This window comes from Fusarium fujikuroi, chromosome FFUJ_chr06, assembly GCF_900079805.1.
Source record: "Fusarium fujikuroi IMI 58289 draft genome, chromosome FFUJ_chr06".
Taxonomy (NCBI): Eukaryota; Fungi; Ascomycota; class Sordariomycetes; order Hypocreales; family Nectriaceae; genus Fusarium; species Fusarium fujikuroi.
In genome coordinates, this window is record NC_036627.1 from 1,919,592 (window position 1) to 1,943,937 (window position 24,346).

Below are 24,346 nucleotides of genomic sequence, written 5' to 3' on the forward strand. Positions count from 1 at the left end.
ACTCAAACTCACATCCCAATCCTTTTGCTTTCGAAAACACGGCAAAATACTTACCCAAAGTCGATCAGACTACCATCTGACATGTCTCATCTCGGATCGGGTTCTCGAGTCTTATTCGAGTCAGCACCCACAAGTCTCTGATTCTGCCGAGATAGCGCTCACTAGACTTTGGATACAGGTCTAGGTGCGTCCATTCAAGCTCTCTTGGCATCCTATACCGACCGCGACGTTGTCCGACGATCCACAAACGGACAATTGTATAAGGAAATAGCCCATTTGTAAGATCCTCGCCAGCAGATGCAAGCTCTGCGACGTCAGACCAAATTAGCCGAGTGTACTCCACGCGTCGGGTATCTTGGTGGTAGCGGAAACCATAGTACTCACCTCGTCTGTTTGTTGAGGAATTGAGGAAGGGCAAATGACTTTGGTCTCTGCAGCTGGTAGGTCGCAGGCACATCATAGTAAACTCTTCAAGGTGAGGGAACGTCTTGAGGCTCAAGGGTCGCCAAGCATAGTCTGTCAACTGAATGTGTGGAATTGCTTCTTCATAATCAAAAGTTGACGCAACTAGATGCAGGTCAAGACTGATGAGGTCGTATCCATGAGGATATCCAAACTGCGAGGGCACAGGCTTTGGGATGACCATATTGTGTGTCAAGAAGGTGTCCTTTGTAACAGACATTTGCCTCAACCGATGGTTCCTGTCTTGGAAACGAGTGCGGTGAAGTTGCTCGAACACTTGATATAGTCCAGGTCTGGGCATATGAGATCCGCCCATGTATATCATTGCCTCGATGCTGCGATAGTCATCTTCGCTTCTAGATGCTCGTTCAGGGAAGAAACTGACAATTTTGGGGCCAATGAGCTTGTGGATATCACTACCCATGGTAGCGAGTATCACTTGCTCGGTGTTGAGCAGTACTGAAAACATGATAGAGGTGACAAGATTGTGGGTATGTCCAAAGCTGCTGAACTTGCGATGTTGAGATGGATTCGTGTATGCCATTCTAGCTGCGGAATATCTTTGCTTTATAGTCGAATTCATGCCTGGGACATCAGTATAAAGATAAAATGTTCATCATTATCTAGGCGTCGTTCATGTTATCACATCTCTGTTCATTGCGGCCTTCCAATGAACAGAGATGTGATGTGATGTTATCCTCCTCTGTTCGCCCGAACACCACTATCACATCGTCCATCTCAGTATGAGGGGGGATGGGATGGGATGTTCCATGTCAGATAACCAAGCTGAAGTACTCTGAACTATAGCGCAATACACGAACAACATTGGCTGTTCAAAAGTTCATTTATAATATGCAGGTCTACCTGAGGATTGAGGAAATAGTCTTTCAGTTTTGCCGTTTCTTTAATCATTCTGTTCGGCTTATTTCAAAAATAAAATTTCTAAATGCAATAAATAACAGAAACAACATACCTCAGTATGTCTAGACTGAATATTTAAATAATTAGATACCGTTGCCTGTTTCATCATTGAGTTGCCCATAATGATAGCGCTAGACCATAGCTTGTTCTGGTCGTTGTGCCCTTCATTTCTGGTAGGACATGATAGTCCAACAAGTTCTCTTCATAACCTGACCCCCTCTCCATGGCTCTTCTTCATTTACCCTCAGCGAGTGTCAATTTGTTCTTCCTTGTGTTGTTGCCGTTGTTGAACTTCACGCACATATTAGTTGTCCAGGGCCTAGGTACTGTTCTTATCGTTCAGAGCCTTGCGCTTGTCAAAGGTATCCCCCATCGAGTTCAATTACCTTGAATGCTACGTCGTCTCACTTCCACTCCAGATTCGCTCCATCCATCCCGTTGCAAGTCAAACGTCAGAATTCTCTCAACAACCACCCATCTCATTCTGTTTTCGTAGACGACTTTCTCTTCACCAGCTTGCCATGAAATGATTCGGATCCACTTCTGTCCGTCATCAGGGGCCCTGTATCTACCGTCGAGGAAGGCAACCTTGGACAGCATGATACTGCGCTGTCTGTTGAGTTCGTGGCAGTCCTCTTTTCCACAACGGCCGTCTTTCAAGACAGCCTGTGCTTCTGGCTCACTCAGGTCCAGGGGTGCCATCTCAATGATGTTCTCGTCCACCCAGTATCTGAACTGCTTCGCCAACTGTTGAAGTCGCCTTCTGTATGGCAATTCTGGGTTCACCTGGACCATCCACGCTGGGTCGATTTCCCCCACCTTGACAATCCACATATCATCCACGTTAGGGAACCAAAACCTGTCGAATTCGATTTTCCCAAAATCTGGCTGCCGGTAACACGCCGATAGATAGACAGAGTAGTGATAGGGTCCCTCCACCCGTCCATCATCAGGGAAGCAGTCCCAGAAGACAAGACGCTGTATCCGTGGGGCAAGACCATCTAGGTACTGGTCGGTCACCTGATCTGAGATCCTGTGGTCACAGAGGAGGATGTCCCTGGAGAAGTCGAAGTATGATCCATTACCAATTGGTTCGTACCCCACGCGGGTTTCATCTCGCGCTTCCGCAGTGAGTTGAGTAACGGTAGGCAAGGGATAAGACCGGCTCTTTTGAACCAGATCACCATATAGAACGATACGGGGCTCGCTGGCTCGTGACCATATCTTGAGACGAAGTTCTGTGGGTAAAGAATTAAAGTCGGTCGTAACTGAGGTGGAGGGGGACAAAGACGAAATGGTCTCGAGATCATGAGATGAAGAAGACATGTCCATTATAGTAAATAGAGGGTGGAGTATATGAACTCCAAGGAATAAAGACCAGCAGAAGACATCAAAGTTTGGCTGCCAACCAAGAGGTATCAGCGGCGGTTTTAATCTCACGTCGGGTACGGAGTATATAGTGTCGAACCCCAGAGCAGGGGTTCTCACGAGGACAGACGGAAACGGTGTCATACCTACAAGTAAGGGGGGGACCATGACCGTTTGCGGCACGTCGGGGGCGGGGAAAATAATTGATCCTCGTGAAGCCATCGTCGGACGCGGTGCATACATGCATGCGTGCATGCATGTAAGGTATGTAGGTGGTAGATAGTAGATAGACTATGTGCTGTACATACTGTGTCACAGCCTACTAAAACCGGGATGGTTCACCGACACCGCACTCAGCGGTTCGATGGCGGCAGGCTGCATGGCGGATTCTAATGTCTCGGTCAACCTACCAATGAGACAACTTTCCAAGGAACAAAGTGGTGATGAGACCGGGGGAGCCGCAGATGGTGCAAGATGTTAAGTGGACGATCACACTTGATCGAACATTTCGCGCTCCTTGTTTACCTCTTGACTCTCACTTGTCTTGTAAAAAGCAAATCTGGCAAAAAGCCTCACAACGTCCGCCGTTTCCCCTCGCCGCCCTTTTTAGCTCATCGTCTTGCTTCAAGTATGATTTATAGTCTTGTCTTGTTTTTTGGTCAAATGTTTGATAGGATATCTCGTTGTGTACGTACGGAGTCGAAACAGCCAAAAGACAACGCTCAGCATTCGAGACAACCGATCAGTCCGTGTGTCTATAGCATTATAATTATGCTATGTCTTGGATAATGGCCTGATGTGAGTTGGACGGTGGCAGAGTATCCCAGTCGTGGCTGCATACGACGCAAAAGCCTGCCAGTGGGCAAGACCGATACGACGCGATGCTAGGGCCGGAGAGATCAATCAGAATCAGGACCTCCTCAGCCCGGAGTGCAATCTCTCCAGTTACATACAGTCATCTGGAGCCTGGAGGTGACCGCTTATGATGCTGGGAATGTCGATTGTCTATCACGAGGCTAGGTGACAGTTGTCCAAGAACGTGGGTCAACGCGCGAACAGACACTTTCAGCTCAGCTCAACACACCAAAGGAGTGAGTTAATTGGTTATCTATTCCAAGCTTGCTTCAACCTTCTTCTGCTGTTGGGAATCTAAGATGTGTCCTCTTTCTTGCGGTGGATGTACGGAGTACCGAGTCATCTTCCGATCCTATGTACACTCCGTACTGTAGAGAAAAACTGCGAGTTTGGTATGGACCCAGCGGTATGGTTGGCTTGACAAAATGTGAGGCGGAAGGGCTTGGACGGGAACCTGCAAGGGATGTCGGGTAACCCCGTGTGGAGCCTGTTAACTTGAGGCGGGATAGTACGCGATTGGTGCCGGTGAACTGGTTCTGGGACAGTCCAAGAATGAACGCCTTTACCAAGTCTGGCTATGATTGGCAGTGAGATCTGACTTGGGGCAGGCAGCGGGCATCCTTGGTGACTGCAGATAATGATGGTGATGAGTGTGAAGGCTGAGCAAATGGATATCGGGCAATAACACCGGGCTCCTATTTCATTTTGCCATCGACATGATCCAATTTCTCCGATAACAGCACATCAGCAGGTACGGGTGCGTGGCTGGTTCTGGGTCCCGAGACCACGTTTTTCTCCAAATCGATCTCTCAGGATCGGGAGAGCTAACTTGATCCATTGGCTGGCAGATGCGAAGTGGTCGCTATCGAGGAGTGGAGATAACTATGCGGGTTTATAGGTGTGACGGGGAGAGAAGGCCTGCATTCTGCACGGTCCATTCTGTATGCTGCGTATCCACGAACCATGTCTAGCATATCAACCCAGTTTCTCGGTTAGAAGTAACTGAATATGCCAAGGCAGACTGGCTGGTCAAGCAGGATGGGATGGTGGGTGGTGGATCGAAGGAAGGGCGGTGATGTGCTCAATATTGGAATGGCTGATGACTGCTTGAAACATCGGTGTACATGCGTATCTGCGTATACTCAATGTTGTCACTTTCGGTATCCAATGTCATCAAGAAGATCGCACTGTAGCCGCCAGACCTGAGTTTTCTCTCCGGCGGATGTTCTCTCCTCCTCCTGCAATGCAAGGTGCTGTTTGTGAAATCATGCGAGTGATGAGGAGTCGTCAGGCGGTTGAGTTGACTCTGCTTGTATAGGGTAGTGGAATGGCCCGAGGGTTGATCAAAGCTGCTTTTTATTCTCGGTCCGCGCATCAGTACATTTTCTATCGTGTTTGTTGTATGGCCGTATTTCGACTTTGCGGGAGGAGACGAGAGGATACGAGATGAGAGAGAAAACTTGTACTACTGAACCCAGATGGTGACTGCACCATCAGTTGTGCAGTTCCAAGTTTGCCTGCCTATGAGTGGGAAGCTGCAAGTGTATCACCGACCCCACCATAAGACAGCTCCATCCTTCCTGTTATCCTCCTGCCTGAAGTGAGAAGTAGGTACCTCAACAGTCGAGGTACAAAATCCGAGAGACAAGGAATACCCAAGGAGGTACTTGCGTATACGAATATTGTACTGCTGCAGGATCAACGTCCTCCGGTGGGAGCTGGAGATGACGATAAGCCCGTCACATCTCAACTATCAAAGCATGGGACGGATGTTCTACTAGCCACCTACATACAGTACAGTCAGTACATTACAGCGCAGCCCACACAGCTACGTCCAGGCTCGCGCACGCACTTGTCTATAATCTAACTTTGCTTTGTAGATCCATCCCATACATTCCCATGACGGGAGACACTACGGCACGATCTCCAAGTCCACTAACCCTGGGCGACCCACTCATTACAGGTGTCAATTGGCATCAACACCAGCCTCCAACTTCAGCTCCGGCTCCAACTTCACCAACAGAAAGTCCAGGTTCAAGCCAACCCCCCGATCCCGATCCCGGACCCGGACCCTGATCCCGACGCCTCCAATGCCTTCTCGATAGCATGCCACCCCCTACCGACGACGAGACGCCGTTCCCCTCGTTAGACCACTCGGCCCTCCATGGCTTCGGTCGTTCTCATCTTTCCCCTGATGATGCCTTTGTGTCGCCTCCTCGAGGGCCGCGAGGCCGGAGCCGAAGACGTAAACGCCCATGGAAGAAGCTGATGTGGGTTAAGCAGTCGTGTAGGCCTCAGAAAATTCTTGTACTGGACAATGGTAGCTAACAATTGAGCCTACAGACCCCGATAACTACACAGATCAAGCGACCTTCCTCGAGAATCTCCAGCGCAACCCTCGTCTCAAGCCATACGACTTCTGGCCACTCGTCGCTGACTCTACGGTCATACTACAGCACGTCTGTTCAGTCATAATCTTTGTTGTTTGTTTTGTTGGCATATTTCAGGAGCGCGTGTCTCCTGTTGCTGTCACAAGTTGGAGCAGCTTCGCAACGTTTGTAGGATGGATCCTCTGGGAACGTTGGCTATCAGAAATTGAGGACACGGACGATCCGAGTCTTGGCGTTGCAGCGAATGTGATGGGAAGGGCCGGTCGGACTGGAAGTCTAAGGCGACCAACCCGCACGGGCAGTATCCGGCGTCCACCTCCGCTCCGGGTCGAGTCGGCGCCGTCTACCGCCGCACCCTCTGCTGTCGCTTCGGCTGCGAGTTCAACAACCAACCTGCATGCGCCCAGCACGATGCATCGAGCTCAGTCTGCTTCGAAGACCTCCCTGGCCAGTGGCATCGCACACACTCCACGAGCGAGTCAGGAGCATCTCCCTGAACTACCGCCTCCCCTCCTGGCAGAAGAAAATCGATATCGACAGAGGATGGAGACAGTCAAGTCTGCGATTCTTATCTATTGCACGCTCCTCGGACTGAGCCCCATTCTCAAGTCGCTAACGCTATCAACATCAAGCGACAGCATCTGGGCTATGTCCTTCTGGCTTCTCGCGATCAACATCTTCTTTTTTGACTACTCTGGAGGTGTAGGCGCCAAGTTTCCAGCATCGCTGTCCACAAATGCTGCTTTGATGGCATCGACTGTACTCGCCAGCCGACTACCATCGACCAAGCAAGTGTTCAGCCTGACACTCTTCAGCATCGAGGTGTTTGGGTTGTTTCCAGTGTTTCGACGCTATGTACGACATCGAAGCTGGCGCTTCCATATCCTCTCTGCCATTCTTCTGGTACTAGGTGCAAGCTTCGGAGTCGGCCTAATACTGGGATACGATAAGAACACAGTTGGATGGCCATGGAAGAGTGGACTAGTGGGCATGATTGTTGGAATGCTCATTGCCATACTGGCTACAGGAGGCTGCAGCTGGTGGCTGATAGGGCTTCAGAAGTACAAGAACGAGATACGAGGACCGTGGGATCCCGCGAGACCCATTATCATGAATCGACCTCGATGGGATGATGATTCATGAGGCGATGTCTTTTTTAGGCATGTAATTATTATTTACTTGTTAATGTATTTGGACTTGCATTTACTGCCCTCTGAGGAAACATTTCCACTCCAGTAACTACATGATGGAATTTTTTGCAAAGTCGCCGTCTTTTTGAAGACAAGATCTCTATTTGCATCGATTTTAAAGGAACGACAAATGAGTCCCGCTGTATAAGCAATTGCCAAACACACAAGGAAACTTGGCAAGATTTCTATGCTGAGTCAAGCTTTTTGTTCAACTCCACAAGGCTACGCTAGGACGCCGACATGGGAATTGTGTCACAGATCGAGAAGTAAGCGAGGATTCAATATCAATCGAGGTTCTGATTGAAGGGATAATCGACTTTGGCTTAGCTAAGTTTGGTGGCTGAGATAATTGGAATGAAATGGAAGATGGCAGTTGAGGGAGACTTGACGTTTTGTATATGGTACGTACTGCGAATGGAGGTTACCTAACTGCAATGTGCTATATGCAGGCCTAGGCACTCAGTTACTATCATAGATCACATCACTACCCACTTGAACATCCTCTCTACTACTCAGTATGTACACCATGATTTGCTTAGCGAATGGAGATCCATACGTGGTGTTGGCATGATGTGATGAGAGGTTATGTACCTACCTATGTAAGTGCTATGCCGTACTCGCCTGATTCCAAGCCTCGACAACGCGTTACTCTGGATACGAGATGCATGCACTGTTGCAGCCGCGGATCGGTGATGCTGATCTGGCCCTGCATGTGAGGATGAAGTCAAAAGAAGAAAAAGCAGCCGCCAGAGATAGCTACAGCAGTATTCGTTCAAGCATCACTGCGTTTCGTGGAGTTGCACTGTCTAGACACCTCCCCGAATTAGAAGCCGACATCCACCAATAGCAGCAAGGGAGAAGGAAGATGTTTTGTTGGGAAGCGTTGGATCCAAGCCAATTTATCCGTACAAGGCCACTAGACAGTCCTGCCTACCTACCTGTGAGGCACTGAGGAGGCACTTTGGGACGACGCGTAAGTGTTTGTATGCAAGTACGCGCATGCACAATGCGTGAGGGGGCAATAAGCTGACGTTGATGAATGAGCTTGAGGATGTCGGATGTGAAGATGACATCCAGAAGAGACAACGGCAACAGTAAGCCAGCTCAGCCTTCAAGGTTGCCACGATTGATTCAGTGTGTGGGAGCTGCAGAAGCTGAGATGGTGCTGCATATCATGTTCTCATCCTGGTCTTTGTGCCGTTTAGTGGCGTTTCCGGTTGTTTATACATAGGTAGTATGTACGGAGTACTGAGTATGTTTCTTCTAATATCTAGCCCTATCTTGTTCTGGGTGGTATGCTCTGTAAGTTTAGTGGGAGAATAAGTGATAGAAAGCAAAGGAAGCTTCTCGTTGAAAAAGAAAGAAAAGGAGTAAACAGACGAAAGGAGCAATGTTGATGCATGAACTACCTGAGCATCATCATCAAACCTTAATATGGAGAAATAAAGTTATGGTAGGCTCCTTCGTATTCAATACATACCGACAGTCCGACCTACCTACATTCGACGTACGTATGTTTCTAGATCTGGAAAGACATTGACTGTTGTGATGTTGTCCGGGGCAATAAATCCCTAGTTTCGAGGGTAGCACCAATTTAGACTACCCCCTCCTCTTCAAACATGCACGGATGCATACCAAGAAACGCCATGGGCAAAGATGGCGTCGCCCCCCAAACGGCAACCGGCACAAACAAGGCAAAGAGTAGCAGATTTATTATAGGGGATGAGAGAACTAGAAAAGACATAAATAAAACTCAAATTTCCTTGTTCTCAAAGTCGCTGCCGAGCACAAAATGACGCTTGTTGGAGAAGATAACGGAAGATACTCCATACCAGAAGAAAGAAAAAACAAGTAGAGTTTTATGAAACCTCAGACGATGACACCCGACAATTACGAGAGTTGTGAGAATGTTACTGAAATATGGTGATTGACAGGCCATTAGAACTCTAACAGCGCTGTAGACCCACCGAAAAAGGTCAGCGCCTATGCCGCAGGACTCGGCATGATTGGTCGATTCAGGCGTTTTATGTACAGTACACAGAAGGTTGGTGTCGGCTTTTCGGGGTTGGGGGGATTGAACCAGGGGTCCAGGGGCACCTCTGCAGCCTGAAGCTGTGCTAGAGCTTAGCATTGGATCAGGATCAGGTCAATGGTCACCCCAATAGCAGCAGCTTAGCCTGTATTCGTTCGTAGTCCAGCCACTTGTTGACGTCTGCCGTCTGTCACTATTGACTGGGCTAATAAAGTATCGGGACTTTTTAAGTTTGCAAGACTTTACTACATTGTATATAAGGAGGTGATGCCAACCTGTTCCGAGACTTGTCTTAGTTGTCTCCTGTACATCCCTCTCGTTGAATTGAATTGAATTGAATTTGCACCTGTCTAATCGTTGACTTTATAATTCAAAGCTCTCCCGCTTTCGCGTTCACTCAATCGTTTATTAGTTACAGTAACATTCAAGATGAAGGCTACTTTCTTCCTCGCTGCCGCTGGCCTCGTTGCCGCTCAGGACTTCGGTGGTCAACCCGAGTGTGCTGTAAGTCGCCCTGAACCAATGGAACACGACCATCCAATGACACCACCCGACTAACATCCATCGTGCAGCTCAAATGTCTCCAGGAGAACATCCCCAAGGCCGGCTGCAAGCTCGAGGACACCGCCTGCCAATGCGCCTCCGATTTCCAGGAGAAGCTCCTCCCCATCATCACCCCTTGCTTGACCAAGGCCTGCGAGGCTCAAGACCTCCTGAAGGCCCAGTCCGCTGCCGCCGAGGCCTGCAAGGAGTTCGCTAAGACCGCCGGCTCTGGCAAGCCTACAGCTACCTCTGCTGCTGCCACCACCGGCGCCGTCACTGTCAGCATCGATACCTCCGTCACCGGCTCCGCCAGTGTCCCCGCGATCTTCTCCAGCATCCCCGAGGAGTCCACCGCTGTCCCCGTTACTCCCCACCCCGGCAACGGAACCTCCACCAAGACTCACGGAGCTTCCACCCCCAGTGGAACTTCTGGCTCTGGTTCCGGCAGCGAGAGTGGCAGCGCCAGCAGCGTTCCTACTGGTAACGCTGCTGCTGTTGCTGGCCCTGCCTTCGGTCTCCTCGCTGCTCTCGGTGCTGTTCTTGCTCTGTAAGAGAGCTCTGATACCTGTTTGCGTATATTTTCACCTTCACCACGGAGCATTTCATGGGACGCAGTCAATTGACATTTACGATACAAGGAAATTAATAATGCGTTGTTCAAAGATCCATGGATAGTGTATCACTTTCCTTTTTTTTTTCTCTTCTCCCAGGGGTACCCATGGTTGATTAGCTTGCCATCGAGAGTGATGGGAAAAGTACTAAGTAATAGACATGTACCAGCTTAGCTAGTAATAATCAAGCATTGAACCTATAGGTTTTCAGTTGATGTATATCTATCTATGCTATGATTCGTAGTGATGATGATGATGTATCCGCAGTCATTCGTCCAGGATCTCTCACAACGGTCCAGCTCTCACCAAGTCTACATCAATCAGCCACGGTAGCTGTATAGGTCTATATCTGATATCCATAATCGCCGCGTTGACAAACAATGTTTGTTTCCCTTGAACCACGCGACTGTCACCCTGAGTGAGGTCCAGGTGTGCAGCTCTTTGTTTGCTCATCTCGATTAGCTTCACCCTCGTTGCATTGGCCTCTTCCTCGTTCTGCGTCACGCGATTTGGTCGTAGCCCCTTGAGCCCGACTTTTCTTGACAGTTTCCCATCAATGTCATTGTCTTTCCATGTCACATGATGCGTCCCCCAAGCTTCATGAATATGGCCGAAGCAGTGAATCTTGGGTCTGGCCCGGGCAATAGCGGCACGGAGATCGGGACAGCCAGCGTGGGACCCAGTCATGCCTGCAAAGTCGCAGATACCTCGTGGGGGACCGTGAGTAACGACCACATCGGTTTCCTCGGGGATGTTGAAGTCGTGTCCGTTGTCATATTGGAATGCCCAGCCACCATACGAAGGAGTCCACGGACTCGCATATACTTTCAACAGAGCGCCATTCTGCAGGGTAAACACATGAACGCCCTCTGTCAAGTACCGAACACCATCTTTCTCAGCCTCCTGAAGAATAGTCTTGACCTTGTCGAGCGTGTCCGCTGGACCACCAAACTCATTGATCCAATAATCATCATGAAGCGCCATGTCATGGTTGCCTGCGATGACCAGCTTGAGAGGGGCGTTGATAGACCGTAACACGGAGAAGGTATTCTCGAATTCAGGAATTGTCGTTCGCTTCGTGAGGTCTCCGCAATGGATAGCCACATCAGAAGAGGGAAGAGGGTCTCTCCAACCCGTCGTCACACGCGTGACATCCTTTTCGTTGAGCTCATCATCGGTAGTAGGTCCGCCTTTGTTCTTGGGCTTTGGTTTCGACCCATGCGTGTCGGATATGATAAGGATGCGAGTCTTGACATGTTTTGTAGCAGGTGTTTCGGACATTCTAATGAGAGTTCAAGCCGATCATGGGAACGCAATATTTATGTTGGGGTTGAGCGTGCCAGGGGACAGAAGAGTTATTATCGAGAAAAGAGTGGATGGTGCTTTCAGCGGCAAGAGTAATTCTATTTCAGCAGATGGTAATTATCAATATAAATTTGAAAGAATAATGCTGCCCAGTTTGTGTTTGCGGATTTCTGTTTACACTGTCAGAAGGAACCTTTCATGTATACTAAGAGCTCAGGCTGACGTCGATGTTTATTCAATGCCTCTCAAGGACAGAAAAGACGAAGCCTAGCGTCCGCGTTGTCCTGAAGAATGACATTGCAAGGGCATGAGAAGAAGACGTCAAAGTACATAGAAATAGAATCAAGTAAAAAAGTGTCACCTTGTGCAATATTCAAAATTGTACAGAGACTGGGAGGAATTGGAGTCGAGTATTAACAACCTCCCTAATTCTTGACTTTTTCTTTTCTCTTCAACTGTCAAAATGGAAGATGTGGGCCTTTCAACTGCGCGACCTCTACCCCAATTGAACTCCCCCAAACACAGCATCAACATCCTCCTACATCCATATCACCACCCTCACCCCCGATCTCCATATTCCACTGTTCGGAAGTAGTCTCTCTCGATACAGTTCCTGGAATATGGCGACGGGAGATTCTCAAGACATCCCAATGGGATCGCCTCCCGAACCGCCTGCTGAAGTAGACCGAGAGCCCAAATACGGTGGCTATTCACGATTCGAGGTTGAGCTTGAGGTTTGTTTGCTCTCTCATTTAGTAGCGCCATGAGCCCCTAACTAACAGATATCGCGCGCAGTTTGTTCAGTCCCTCGCCAACCCGGCCTACCTCAACCACCTTGCCTCCCAGAAGCTTCTCAGCCAACCCGCCTTTGTCGCATATCTTGGCTACCTACAATACTGGAGCAAACCGCCGTATCTCAAATACCTAACGTACCCCGGCCCGACACTACGACATCTCGAGCTCCTCCAGCAGGAGACGTTCCGACAACAAATCATCAGCCCTGATGTCGTGAGGGCACTGATGGAGGAGGGCATGAAGGCATCAGTCGATTGGCACCGAGAGAGCTAGAAGGTCCCTGCCAAGCTGAACAGGCCTTCGCAGGACGATACGAAAGGCACGAGTAACAACAAGAGGAATCAGGATGAAGCTGTGAATGAAAGCATGCCTGATACCCCGCGAAAGCGAAAAACCCCACGCAAGAAAAAGAAGCATTCCGCCATCAAGGACAGTGCGACGCCTGTTGGAACAGATTCTTAAACACCTCTAAAAGACAAGTATGATGGCCCAACTCCATTTCTCCTTGCACAAAGAAAATCCCTTCGCTACGAAACCCAAAGCAATCCTTCCCCGAACTCAGTTTTCTCTCCACCGGTGACCACAGGTCATGCACTTGTAAAAGCTCGTCATGGGCTCATCAGCACTGCGAATTTGGACCTGGAAGAATGCTGCCTCATCTCCCTCGCATCCCTCGTTAGGGCACTGAACACGACCCTTTTGCGCATTGTCCCAGGCGCCAGGACCGCCAAAGACATCTTCCTTCTCGACACGCTCATACATACGTCGCGAAAAGACGGGCTCGGTGATGTGATGTTCGAACGGGCAAGTTCGGCATTCTAGACGGTTGGTTCGTGTGTTTGTGAGGGAGACGGTGAGGATGTTTGCGCAATGGGGGCAGACTGAAGTTTGTTAGTTTGGAAGAGGCGCATCAATTTTGGGGCTCCTACAGAGCAGCATGATGACGGTTACTATGCTCGTGGGCGAGAGGAACGGTTTAGTTGGTTAGGAGGGACGTTGATTTGCTTAAGATGGCCCTCTTATTTGGTAGTTGTCGTGGATTGAGATGCCGTTGAATAGACAAACGATCTTGAATTGAAGATGGAATGACTACCTTATTTTTTTTTTCATCTAACCGCAGAAGCATGAGGCTGCCTGACTTGATCTGGTTGGTCCCACTATCGCCCAGGCTGGTCTGGCAGTTCTAGCGCCATCCCTCTCCCCGCCATTTCCGCCTGAGCTCCCCTGAGGTGGACTTGGATTAGGCTGGGCATCACAGTGCCCCTCCAAACACCAACGAAACATGAAACACCCAAAACCTAGCACAGTCCTTATTCACTGCCTCCCTTAAGCCACAACGACACAACCAGCCTGTGCATCCTCTGTTTCTCACCTGCGGACATTCTTAGAATACTTCTGAACTACCAACGGGGTTTGCCAGATTCTTCAGCGCTTGACTTCGTCATTGTCAATCCGAACATTTAATACCCCGCTCTCGCGAACCCCAACTTGACTTGATATTCAACAAATCTCAACATGGCTGGAGATGAAGAGCACGATGTGAGTTACATCATGCTTGGCACAAAATACTCCCAATAGATCGGCGAATTAACGCGAACTCTGCAGGGTGCCACCGTTCAGGAAATCCTGATCGAAGCTTGCCGCCGTAACAACCTTGATCTTCTCAACGACTGTCTTGAGGACAAGTCCGACGCCGAGATCTCAAAGCTCCTCAACGAGACCACAACTGTCATGGGCAACCATCTCTACCACGAAGCCGCCTCCCGCGGAAACTGTGCGCCTCACATACCTTCACACATGCGCATGATCCAGACGAGCTAACCCACCGCCTCAGACGAAATTATTGACCACCTTCTCGACCAGCCCGAATTCGAGTGCGATCCCATTAACCGTTCAGAAGGCGACACACCTCTCCACAGCGCTATCCGTTGGATCAATTCAGAGCCGCCCGCGCAGCGACCCTTCGGCAACGCCCTCGTCGAGATGATGCTTGAGGCCGGCTCCAGCACACGAGTCAAGAACAAGGCCCGTCTTACCCCCTACCAGCTTGTCGATCCTACAAACACAGAACTCCGCGAAATCATCCAGAAGCATGAATATGCGAATCAAAATGCCGGAGACTTTATCAATGTCAACAACTCGGCCGGCCATAGTGGAGCCGTGCTCGATGTTCCAGACGACAGTGATGACGATGCTGAATTCAGTGGAAGTGATGAAGAGGAGAGAGCTGAGTGGGAGAGGAGGCGGAAGGAGAAGCAGCGCAAATAGACGCGCGATATGGCACGTTTGCACGAATTCAAATATAGAGGTTGCTTCACAATAAGACGAGGCAAACCAGTTCATGGGTGGATATAAATCATCAAATCTCAGAGCGATAGAACCTAAGTAGCTTACGCACAGGTGCAAAAATAAGCATTTCTCATTTAAGGTTATCGAAAAAGGGGTATAAGCGTTCTAATCAGGTATATGGTGCGGTTTCTTCTCCATCGTCTATCGTTTCTTCGTATGCGCCCTTCTTTCTACAGTACGGGCATCAAAGGAATGTACTTGAGATCAGGAACCAGCCTGAGCCCTGGACAAAAAGAGAACTGCACAGCCCCAATGGTTGGTTCTCGCATAAGACCCGTTACATCTTATACTAGTAGCCAAGTTGCAGTTGCCAACGCTGATGAAGCCATCATGACTTTGATAGGTAGCACATGGTTTCCGAGGCTCCTCTCAGCTACGATATAACTGACGTCCCTGAGCTTCTTCTGTGTCACCTCCGATAGGGTGCCAGATTGGGCGAGCTCGTTCATTTCATCCCCAAGTTGTCGCAGAATGTTAGTTGAGCGACCCTTGGGGCACATGATTACCTCCCAGCCTCCACCATTAGGAATAATGAACGTGGACTTCTGGTCGTCATAAGCAAAACTATAAGCATCGGGGCATATAATCTTGGCTCTCTTGCTGTAGGCAGATGGCTTGCAGACATCTGGGTCGTGGTACTTCCCTACACAGCAGTCCTCATCAGTTCCGTACGCAGCGCATGCACTGTTACAGGGGGAGAACTCTGGCCGTTGAATGTCGTCGTCTGGATAAGGATAGACGCCATCCCCAGGCTTAGTGGGTGGAAAAGCAAGGTATTTCCATGGGCACCAGCTTCGGGCATTGTCACTACTGACTCGAGTTTCAAGTGGGACGGGGTATGATGAGTTTGTGTAATATGTTCCCGTCTGACTGCTGGCGTAGATCCAACTAGGTGTCGCAATGCAGGCGCAGTTGGTCAGATTCGGCGGAATGAATGTTGTGTTCTTGGCGGGTATGTAGTTTACGCCCATCGGGAGATTGTAGCCGTCAACCAAAGAGAGATCGTAGAAAGTCTGCTTCCCATGCAAACCACCAGCCAGTGTGAATTCAGCGAGTGTTGCTGGCGTTGAACCCTGTTGGCGGTCAGTATTATACGATTCTTGTTCCCGCACAGAGCACTTACACTGGCTTCGCAATCCAACATCCCAAAACAATCTCCAGTTTTGCAGGAACACGAATCACCATTTACAGTACAATTCGTACGACCCCAGACGCGACCTTGCCAATCCCATGAGACCCATAGGTCTTTGCTTTTTCCTTGAGCGAGCTCGAAACCTCCAGTTCCCGGGCCTCTGCCGGCCTGTGTTGCAATGCCGGGCCAGATTGTCGAGTCACATTTGTTGGTAATGGTCAAGGGAATTGTCCTGTTAGGATCTTTTGGTTCCCCTCGGTTCGGAGATCTAATTCGTCCAGGGAAATGCAGAAGATCGTCGTGTGAACCCTTCGTGGCATCTTGTGCCCCTTCCGCCCCTGCGGCGCTCAGGAGAATCCCGACGGCAACAACTGGTATCAATACTCGACAAAGTGAAGAAACGCTACTCGCGCCTCTACGCGTCGACGAGGATACCATCTCACGACCCGGGAACTTTATTCCTACCAAGACGAAGAAGTTGAACGTGGGTAATTGAGACTGGGATCCAATAAGCCTGCCGAATGAAGTTGCCTCAGATCCAAAGTATCAAAAAACAATAATAAGTGCTAACCAGTCGTGATCATAACGCTGAAGGGACTATTCAAGCTGCAGTCGAGAGGCAGATATAAGACGAACGATAGAGTTGGTTTGGAGCCAGGGTCCAGGGTCGACAGTGACGTATAGGTGGCTGTGAAGGTGCGAATAAGGGACTGTTTTCTTGATGCCCAGAAACTGTTTCTTGATAAACCTAGTCGAACTGATCTGCAATTCAAGCGTGGCAACTGGAAATGACCAGAAGAAGGACGAATAGTTGGCCCAATGAACAGGGATTGACCGGCCGAGGGAAACGAGATAGGGCTAGGCTGTCGTGAAGGAGAGGTGATGAGAGGGCAAAGCACGAATCTGAAACGACCAGGGGCAAAGATGATGCTCTAACAGCTATTTTTGGTGTGTGATCGCCCAAAGACAAAAACCAGGAAAGTACATAACAATAAAATATGTAGAAGAGGATAAAGGCGAGATGAAAAACTCGCCTGGAGCCAGGGAAAGAATCACAAATCAACAAAGGACAAGACAGAAGTGAAGGGAAGCATAAACAAGAGACAAGGTAGCTCAGTGAGCAAAGTAACAGAGTGCCGCACGCTGCTCAAGGAACCTACGAACGAACCCATGGCTGGCGTTCCTGCCATTTCCTGATGTTGGTTAACATGGCAAGTCAAGCAAGTATGACGTCAGAGCAGTCGCGAATCAGGACGACGGCGGATGACCGTCAAGATGGCCTCGTGCTGTGAGTGTCTATCAATCTATACCTACCTAGTACTCAGATAGTTTCTGAGAAACCGTTCACTGCATATAATGAGCTACGCTTGTTAGGTATACTAATGCCATTGTGAGTGAGTCAATCTCAGCCTGGCACCACGTGCGTCGTGCGTGGTGCAAGAGGCTCTGCCCCACTTAGCCAATTACCGTATTTGGAAATCTGAATATCGTCAAAAATCGAAGACACCAAAAAACATACAACACCGGGGATTCGCTGGTCGTCACCGACCCAACTACTAATCCGGCGCTTCGCAGCTTGACGATGGGGGAGCAGACGGGACCCCGTATTCTCTACGAGCTTTGGTCGTATGTGCTTGACCGTATTCTTCCTGAGACCTATAGGCATATGATCAGAAACTGTGAGCAGCTTCAGCGTGAGACTTGAGAGAGTGCGTTGATCGCTTTTGCATGACTCTATAGCCTGTTTTCATTCAACTTAAAATTCATTGTCTATGTACGAGTAATCATCATGTCGTTCATGCATGCAACTCTTCCCCTCTTTATCTTGGAACGTAGCACCAGGCTCAGTCAGACACGTTGGTCTATCACCATTGCCCCGTCCGTTTTAACTTCTCAGTACTAAATCCAACATCTTTCGCTCGACATGTCGCACGTCCTCTTCGCGTGCTCTTGAGGCAGCTATAAAAATAATCCCATCTGCGCGCTGACTTGGCGTCATCTTGGGTCTGTGTCTTCCTAGGTATCATGGGGTTTCAAAGTGAACCTTAAACTTATCGACTTTCGCTTCCGCTTCTATTGAAGGCTTGTTTACCTGAAGCGAGAGCGGCAGCGGCCCATGACTTCACCTTGACAAACAAGTTCGGCGCTGAATTCCGAACCGTCGAGGGTCAGGTAAATATCGAAGTAAACGCGGTAAAATGTGCCTTGAGGGGTATCCATTCTCTCAAAGTCCTTCTCCAAGTTCTTGCGAGAAAGATCCGAGGTAAGAGTAACAACTTCCTTGATACCTGTGATATGTTGGTCATGTGTTGTGAAAGCTCAGAATGAATGTTTAACTTACGGGGATCCTTGGTGTATTCAGGGCAGACATCATCGTCGCAGGCATATAGCACATCCTCGTACATAAGGGTGGCACCTGGAGCGACTTGTCGGAAGAAAGAGACCTTGACGGGTTCGCCGTTCTTGACCTTCTGGCCCTTCTGGACGAAGATCTGGCGGGTGAACTTGCAGCGGTCCTTTCCATCGAGAGACGGCACACGATAAGCCTCGGGGTGGTAGCCTTCCTTAAAGGGCTGAAGAGTCGCCATGAGGTAATGTCGTCGAGCAACACGATGAGTAACAATTCGCTCTGTGATACCAGCAGTAACAGCACCCTTGACAATGGCAGCCACGGAATCCATGGGTCGGACAACCTTAGACTGGAACTGGGGAGGGACATGGAGTTTGATTTGTTGGAAAAGGTACTCAGAAGCACCGAAACCACCAACAACCAGGATGTTCTGGAGAGTGCGGTTCTGGGCCTGGATGGCAATAATCTGGTTTCTCACAAGCTCCAGGATACGGTTGACAACGGGCTCGAAACACTGGAGAATTTCCTCGTTGGTGAAGGTCATGTAACCCTCCTCAATACCAGCCTCAGGGAACTCAGCCTCGATACCAACGTCGACAGCCCACTTCTGACCGTTGTTTCGGAAATCAGCCTTGATTCGGTTCTCGAAGTCCATGATGCACTTGGCGTAGACTCGGCCAGCGGTCTTGGAGCCATCGGGAAGCTTCATCTTTCGAATCTTGGTGCGGAGAATGTTGCTGAAATTACGGTTCAGGGCTGTTGAACCACAAGAATCTCCAGAACCAGCCGTACACTCGGCAACAGTGAAGGGGTTCTCCTCTTCAACCTCGTAAGCAATCAAATCAACGGTACCACCACCACAATCCACAATCAGAACAGCGTCATGGACCTTGAGGTCCAGAAGACCGGTCTTGGAACAGAACAAAGCGGCAGCCTCGGGTTCTGAGACGAGGGTCAGACGGTTGTCGTTCTCATCGCGAAGGAAACCGGCCTGGATGGCAGCAGCTCGAGTAGCGGCCTTTCCAGCATCGTTCCAAATAGCGGGGACGGTCAGATAATATCGGATGTTGCGTTCTTCTCGGTTAAAGACTTCACCCAACGCCTTTTGCAGAGCTGACCGCATAGCCTGTCGAAGCTTAAAAAGGTAATCGGCGGCGACATCAATTTCTGACTTTCCTGGAGGCAGAGGAGGAAGGTTGATAGGGTCAATGTATGTGTTGCCACTCAACATCAGTTGCAGCTTGAACCATTCGACCTTTTGTACACCGGGCTTGGGATAGCCAGTAGGAGCAAGGGCATCGGCAATATCGGGTCCCCATCCTACCACTTTCTGGTACTGATCGTAATAAAGCACTGTTGGAATCTGTCAAAGACAGTTGTTAGCTTGCTGTTTCCTTGATTCGTGTCTTGATCGTTGCTAACATACCTTCTGCTTGGTATAAGAACCAGCACCTGGCCACTCAGTAATGATATCTTCCTTGGCTTCGTTGTTGGTCGCGAAAGCAAAAGCAACACCTGAGAATGTGGTACCCTGTTGATTGTTAGTTAGCCACAGTGTCTGCCACGCTGGTAGCTAGCCTACAAAATCAATTCCAACAATGAGCTGAGCCTTGCTCTTGCTAGCGCCCTCAACTTCGGCAGCAGGGCCTGGTCGTTGAAACTGCTGATTCATAGGAGCACCTGGAGGACCGGGAGGAGGATATCCTTGGGGAGGCGGTGGTTGTTGTCCAAAACCAGGAGGACCTCCCATCGGAGGAGGCCCTTGGCCCATGGGCGCCATTCCTGGAGGGTAGCCCATTGGGGCTCCGGTGTTGATCGGAGGAGGACCGCCGACCATTTGAGTTGGAGGAGTGCGGTTGGGCTGTTGAGCGAGAGGACTGGTACGACCAAGAGGAGCTTGACCTGGAGGGAAGTTTGCGGTATAGCTAGGCGGACGGTTGCCGGGGCCCGGGTGATTCATCGGAAGACTCGTCGTTGAAGACGATGGAGCGATTGAGGGAGCGTTAAGCTGTTGCTGAGGAGGCAGCTGCGGTATTTGGCCTGGAGGAGGGGTTGGGCTCGGTGTCAGACCTTCCGAGGTCTGTATGCTTGCAGCGGATTTGCGTTTTCCGAAGCCAAGGCTCTTGAAGCGGGAGTTCATAGAACTCATAAGGAAAAGAGGAAGAGGAGCAAAGGGTAGAAAAGGTTGAGAAGTAGGACCCAAGAGGTCAAAAGAGGTAGAGGCAGGCACAAAAGCACAGGGCGGCGAGCGAGCGAGCGAGGCGCCGCAGCAGGACGGGGCAGGACGGACAGGACGAGGGGGGTTTTCGATGGAGGCGGATTAGGATTGGGCGTAAGAGGGGGAGGGGGATATGAGAAGAGGAGTGGGAGCGTCAGGCTTGGGCTCGGGTCAGAAATTAGCACGGCCTGGGGGGGTGGGGAGGGGCAGTCAGAGATGAGCGATGCTACTAGACTGCCAAGGAGTGAGGAAGCAAAGTGTTTCCTCACTGAATATCTGTAAAAGTATTAGTAAAACAAGACGAAGCGTGAGGGACAACAGTAACTCAACTTACTATCCAGCAAGGTACCTAATTTGGTATATGATGTAGTAAATGAGGTTGTATTCGTTATCACTAGAAAGTCGCGAAAACAGTGGCAGCTGTGGGCTAGAAATGATCAAACTAGGCTGGTTGCTGAGTGCCTTTCTTTCACTTGAAAACAGACGAGGTAATATGTAACTAGGTAGTCGAGAGAAAGTTCTCAACCGTAAACGGTCCGTCCGGTTAATGGCGCTTACTTCGATTCTGATGCTGTTCCAATCTGCTGGTCTTCCCTTGAGTGTCCTGAATCTCTACAATGGCCACTGCCACTGTCTTTGCTGTGTCTTAGATGTTGGATCCTAGGAGTGTGCAAAGAAACAAAGAGGGGGGTGCGAGCCTGATGCCTTTGCTGGCTGGTTGGCTAATGCTATTGAGCTTGGGCTGAGCTTGGGCTGAAGCTGGCTTGGAGCTGGATGCACCAAGAGCCGTCTCTTGATGCTGAGATGTCCTTACTTAATGCAGGCTTGAAGATGGCGCAAATATTGGCGGTAGTGACCGTAGTTTCCAAGCTTCGTTGTCTTGAGTACAAGAGTATCCGTACTGTATAGTCAGTGATTCAGCACCACTGTCTGTAGCCGTAGGGTCGTAGCAAGTTGTTTAAAATGCAGGCGGGCTTTCTTTGGTTGGTGTCGATACGCGCTGATATGGAGCACGTCCAATGTCTATTACCGGGGCCTCGTTCTTGAGAGGCGATCAAACAAAGAGGCGCAGTTGAACAGAGGAACGGGCAGGCCGAAGATACGATGGGCTTGGTCAATTTAGCGAGGAGATGATGATCCAGGAACGCTTTTGCTTCGTAGGTGAGTTTAAAGTTGGGAGGTGTCGGCGTGCAGTATTTGGTAAAAAGGAATCAACGTAACAGGAAGAAGAATAATTCTGAGGTGAGGTGCTGTGCTGTGCTGTGCTGTACTGTGCTTCGCTTGGCTTAGCTTTCGAGTCTTCAATCTGGTATCAGTTCCTTCTGGGCTGAGCTCGGGTGGTGGCTGAACTGGGCGCTGCAATCTGAGTAACCCGCTTCCGCTTCTATTCTGCACTGGACTGTACAGTGCTGTATAAGGTACCCAGTACCGTACTTACCTACCTACCTACCTCTACCCAGATGGTAATCCAATCCAATGGAAACGAGGAAGTAGAGCCCGACCGCCTCTAGTGGAGACCTGACCAGGACACAGCTGACGGCGCTAGGATATTTTCAGCGGTTTAAGGCTGAGGACAGGGGTTTAATGACCCATGTGCTGCTACCGTAGCAGTAGGTGCATTTATTAGTTACCGGTCGTTGCAGGATCATTTCACACCGATGCTCTGGTTTGTCAGATCAGAAAGTTCATGACCTTTGATGAGAATTGAACAGGCTGGACTGTCTAACCCCAGCTGTCAAATATTGACGCCCAATTGATATGCACTAGAGTAGGTACTAAGCTACCTACCTGGTAAGGTACACAGTAAGGTAAGTACCTAGCCAACGCCATTCTGCCTTGTCATCGTTCTGACAGGATGCGATCTGACCGGTTAATTGCTTTCCTATTGTGGCTGTGAATGAGGTGGATTCTTCCCTTTAGGTTCTCGTTTACTTTCGCCCACTTATTATGTATCAATTCTTTTTGACATTATTCCAAATCAAAGTTCGCAGTTGACATAATTAACAGAGCCCTCAACAGCTTATGCTCAGTTTATTCTGGTTCGTCCAAGTCATGTATGACTATCTTGGTTTCTGGGAAGTACGTCCAGATAACGTTGGTGTTGATCTTGATGTCTGGTACACGAGGTGGGATGGTGGGGTAGCTACAGAACACGAGCAAAGCCCCAATCTTCTGGGTACGGGCGATGACGAACCTTGAAACTGCCGAGAAAGAGGACGCCAATGTTGACGTTGATGATGACGCAGTTTTTCGTATATTCGTTTGATGATGATTCTCCCTCAAAGAACAATCGAAACTGTCCAGACTCGAGTTGTTGGGTGTTCCTAGGTCAGTAGGCAAGCAAGGTTAGTAGGTAGGTACCTTGTAATAAACCAACCAGCGGGTGTCAGCCTGACGTTACCCGGTACCAATTCTTCGCTTCTCTTCAGCCGCCTTTGTCCATACCTAGGACCTACCTAACCTTAGACCTTAGACTCAGTGGAGGGCCTGGGGTATGACGATGCAGAGCCCTGGATTTCAGGACTTGTAGGACTTTTTGTGGGCCATCTTCTAGCCAAATGGTTATTGATTCTTGTTCCACACTTTGCTATGATTTACGATCCTCGCACGGACAGGTATCTTCAATGTTACAGTTCCTTCTATCAGCCCAGGGTCTAGACCATATCCAGATCTTGGATGAGTTAAATATGAACTTACAAAGCCCTGACAATAGATTGGTCAGCGCACGATGCCGTCTAAGTTGTTGTTGCTCAGAAACGACCTACCCTGTATTTGCAGACCACCTTGCAGTTGAAAACCGCTACGAGTATTGTCAACACTTCCTCGAATAAGTCTAGCTCGTGTGGCTAGTCAATTCTTGAGATATACTGGCAAATCTAGTGAGAATTTGGGTGTAATGTCGTCAACTCGATTACCGAGTCGAAAGTTAAGTCTCGCTGTAATTCTCCGGGAATGTGTGGCGATTCAGTTTGGCCATGGAGTCTTTAAGAATTGCATGTCTAAGCACAGCATAGAGAGCTGAAGATGGAAATACTATAGACGACATCAAAACATTAATATCCGACTAAATAACGCCGTTTCACCGCCACTCAAAGATGACCTAGCTCTGTTGACCACAATCACGACACACAACAGTACACTTTTATTCCCCAAGCAACGTAACTCGATATTCAGAGAGTTCATGTTGGCCACACAGAAATAATTACCGCAGCAAATACAAGCTGATACGGTTCTCTAGATAGTGAACAGGTAGTTGTTGTTCCATCAGCCATCCATACACACAACAAGTTTCCACTTCCAAAGGGCTATAAACCCGAGAAGTATTTCCACAATGATGCAGATAACCTAGGAGTTTAATATGCTAATGCTGCCAATCTATAGACTCCATAGTAAAAGCACCGTGATTGGGTTGGTTCTTACTTGTTCAAGATATCGGAATTAGAGCTGGACAAATTAACAGGAGTAAAGTGTTAGATACTAACATTTGAAGGAGAGCGGTCGGATTCTGTTCAGCGGAAGGTGGCAACTTAATTCTAGAAGAGACAGGGAATCAAACGAGTTTTCGATGAGTATATCTGTGTTGCCTCGATCTTTGTGAACGACCAGTACGAGGACCGTGTAGTCAGGGGTAGGTTTAGATCAACACAAGTTCTCTCGTGTATCATCGGCCTCTTCTTGAAGCATTTAGCTACAACTTGGTTCAAACAAACCGCAAGTTCCAATCGATTGGCGCAGAGACAAACACTCTTACAAAATTACTATCGTTAAGTTTTCAGTGCCCCGTGCTGGTGTTGAAGTGAGCTTAGTGTGCCTGTTTGCGTTATT

The 24,346-nt window shown here is 49.2% G+C and overlaps 11 protein-coding genes and 1 non-coding gene; 5 read left to right on the top strand and 7 right to left on the bottom strand.

Moving 5' to 3' along the window:
• Nucleotides 1-64: 64 nt before the first annotated feature.
• FFUJ_05941 (uncharacterized protein) lies at nucleotides 65-1,006 on the bottom strand (the record flags this gene model as incomplete). The annotated part of the gene is made up of 1 exon (XM_023579209.1): nucleotides 65-1,006. One exon carries the CDS (start codon nucleotides 1,004-1,006, stop codon nucleotides 65-67), a length of 942 nt encoding a protein of 313 aa, XP_023432087.1.
• A 755-nt stretch (nucleotides 1,007-1,761) lies between these two features.
• On the bottom strand, nucleotides 1,762-2,709 carry FFUJ_05942 (uncharacterized protein; the record flags this gene model as incomplete). The annotated part of the gene is made up of 1 exon (XM_023579210.1): nucleotides 1,762-2,709. The coding sequence occupies one exon, from the start codon at nucleotides 2,707-2,709 to the stop codon at nucleotides 1,762-1,764; it is 948 nt and encodes a 315-aa protein (XP_023432088.1).
• Nucleotides 2,710-2,917: 208 nt separating this feature from the next.
• On the top strand, nucleotides 2,918-3,232 carry FFUJ_05943 (uncharacterized protein; the record flags this gene model as incomplete). XM_023579211.1 has 2 exons in its annotated part: nucleotides 2,918-3,015; nucleotides 3,070-3,232. The coding sequence occupies 2 exons, from the start codon at nucleotides 2,918-2,920 to the stop codon at nucleotides 3,230-3,232; spliced, it is 261 nt and encodes an 86-aa protein (XP_023432089.1).
• A 2,480-nt stretch (nucleotides 3,233-5,712) lies between these two features.
• On the top strand, nucleotides 5,713-7,139 carry FFUJ_05944 (related to pig-c protein; the record flags this gene model as incomplete). XM_023579212.1 has 2 exons in its annotated part: nucleotides 5,713-5,893; nucleotides 5,950-7,139. The coding sequence occupies 2 exons, from the start codon at nucleotides 5,713-5,715 to the stop codon at nucleotides 7,137-7,139; spliced, it is 1,371 nt and encodes a 456-aa protein (XP_023432090.1).
• Nucleotides 7,140-9,647: 2,508 nt separating this feature from the next.
• On the top strand, nucleotides 9,648-10,312 carry FFUJ_05945 (uncharacterized protein; the record flags this gene model as incomplete). XM_023579213.1 has 2 exons in its annotated part: nucleotides 9,648-9,722; nucleotides 9,791-10,312. The coding sequence occupies 2 exons, from the start codon at nucleotides 9,648-9,650 to the stop codon at nucleotides 10,310-10,312; spliced, it is 597 nt and encodes a 198-aa protein (XP_023432091.1).
• A 345-nt stretch (nucleotides 10,313-10,657) lies between these two features.
• Nucleotides 10,658-11,653, bottom strand: FFUJ_05946 (uncharacterized protein; the record flags this gene model as incomplete). Its single annotated transcript, XM_023579214.1, has 1 exon — nucleotides 10,658-11,653. One exon carries the CDS (start codon nucleotides 11,651-11,653, stop codon nucleotides 10,658-10,660), a length of 996 nt encoding a protein of 331 aa, XP_023432092.1.
• Nucleotides 11,654-12,297: 644 nt separating this feature from the next.
• On the top strand, nucleotides 12,298-12,934 carry FFUJ_05947 (related to SOH1 protein; the record flags this gene model as incomplete). XM_023579215.1 has 3 exons in its annotated part: nucleotides 12,298-12,411; nucleotides 12,473-12,721; nucleotides 12,779-12,934. 3 exons carry the CDS (start codon nucleotides 12,298-12,300, stop codon nucleotides 12,932-12,934), a joined length of 519 nt encoding a protein of 172 aa, XP_023432093.1.
• A 96-nt stretch (nucleotides 12,935-13,030) lies between these two features.
• Nucleotides 13,031-13,411, bottom strand: FFUJ_05948 (probable DNA-directed RNA polymerase III subunit C11; the record flags this gene model as incomplete). XM_023579217.1 has 2 exons in its annotated part: nucleotides 13,031-13,353; nucleotides 13,402-13,411. 2 exons carry the CDS (start codon nucleotides 13,409-13,411, stop codon nucleotides 13,031-13,033), a joined length of 333 nt encoding a protein of 110 aa, XP_023432831.1.
• A 576-nt stretch (nucleotides 13,412-13,987) lies between these two features.
• On the top strand, nucleotides 13,988-14,740 carry FFUJ_05949 (ANK-like protein; the record flags this gene model as incomplete). XM_023579218.1 has 3 exons in its annotated part: nucleotides 13,988-14,011; nucleotides 14,078-14,246; nucleotides 14,307-14,740. 3 exons carry the CDS (start codon nucleotides 13,988-13,990, stop codon nucleotides 14,738-14,740), a joined length of 627 nt encoding a protein of 208 aa, XP_023432094.1.
• Nucleotides 14,741-15,105: 365 nt separating this feature from the next.
• On the bottom strand, nucleotides 15,106-16,391 carry FFUJ_05950 (related to pathogenesis-related protein PR5K (thaumatin family); the record flags this gene model as incomplete). XM_023579219.1 has 2 exons in its annotated part: nucleotides 15,106-15,894; nucleotides 15,945-16,391. The coding sequence occupies 2 exons, from the start codon at nucleotides 16,389-16,391 to the stop codon at nucleotides 15,106-15,108; spliced, it is 1,236 nt and encodes a 411-aa protein (XP_023432095.1).
• Nucleotides 16,392-17,466: 1,075 nt separating this feature from the next.
• FFUJ_r7 lies at nucleotides 17,467-17,582 on the bottom strand. Its single transcript, XR_002792823.1, has one exon. It is a non-coding gene; the product is annotated as a ribosomal RNA (ribosomal RNA).
• Nucleotides 17,583-18,041: 459 nt separating this feature from the next.
• FFUJ_05951 (related to hsp70 protein) lies at nucleotides 18,042-20,452 on the bottom strand (the record flags this gene model as incomplete). XM_023579220.1 has 4 exons in its annotated part: nucleotides 18,042-18,241; nucleotides 18,295-19,666; nucleotides 19,730-19,834; nucleotides 19,886-20,452. 4 exons carry the CDS (start codon nucleotides 20,450-20,452, stop codon nucleotides 18,042-18,044), a joined length of 2,244 nt encoding a protein of 747 aa, XP_023432096.1.
• Nucleotides 20,453-24,346: the final 3,894 nt, after the last annotated feature.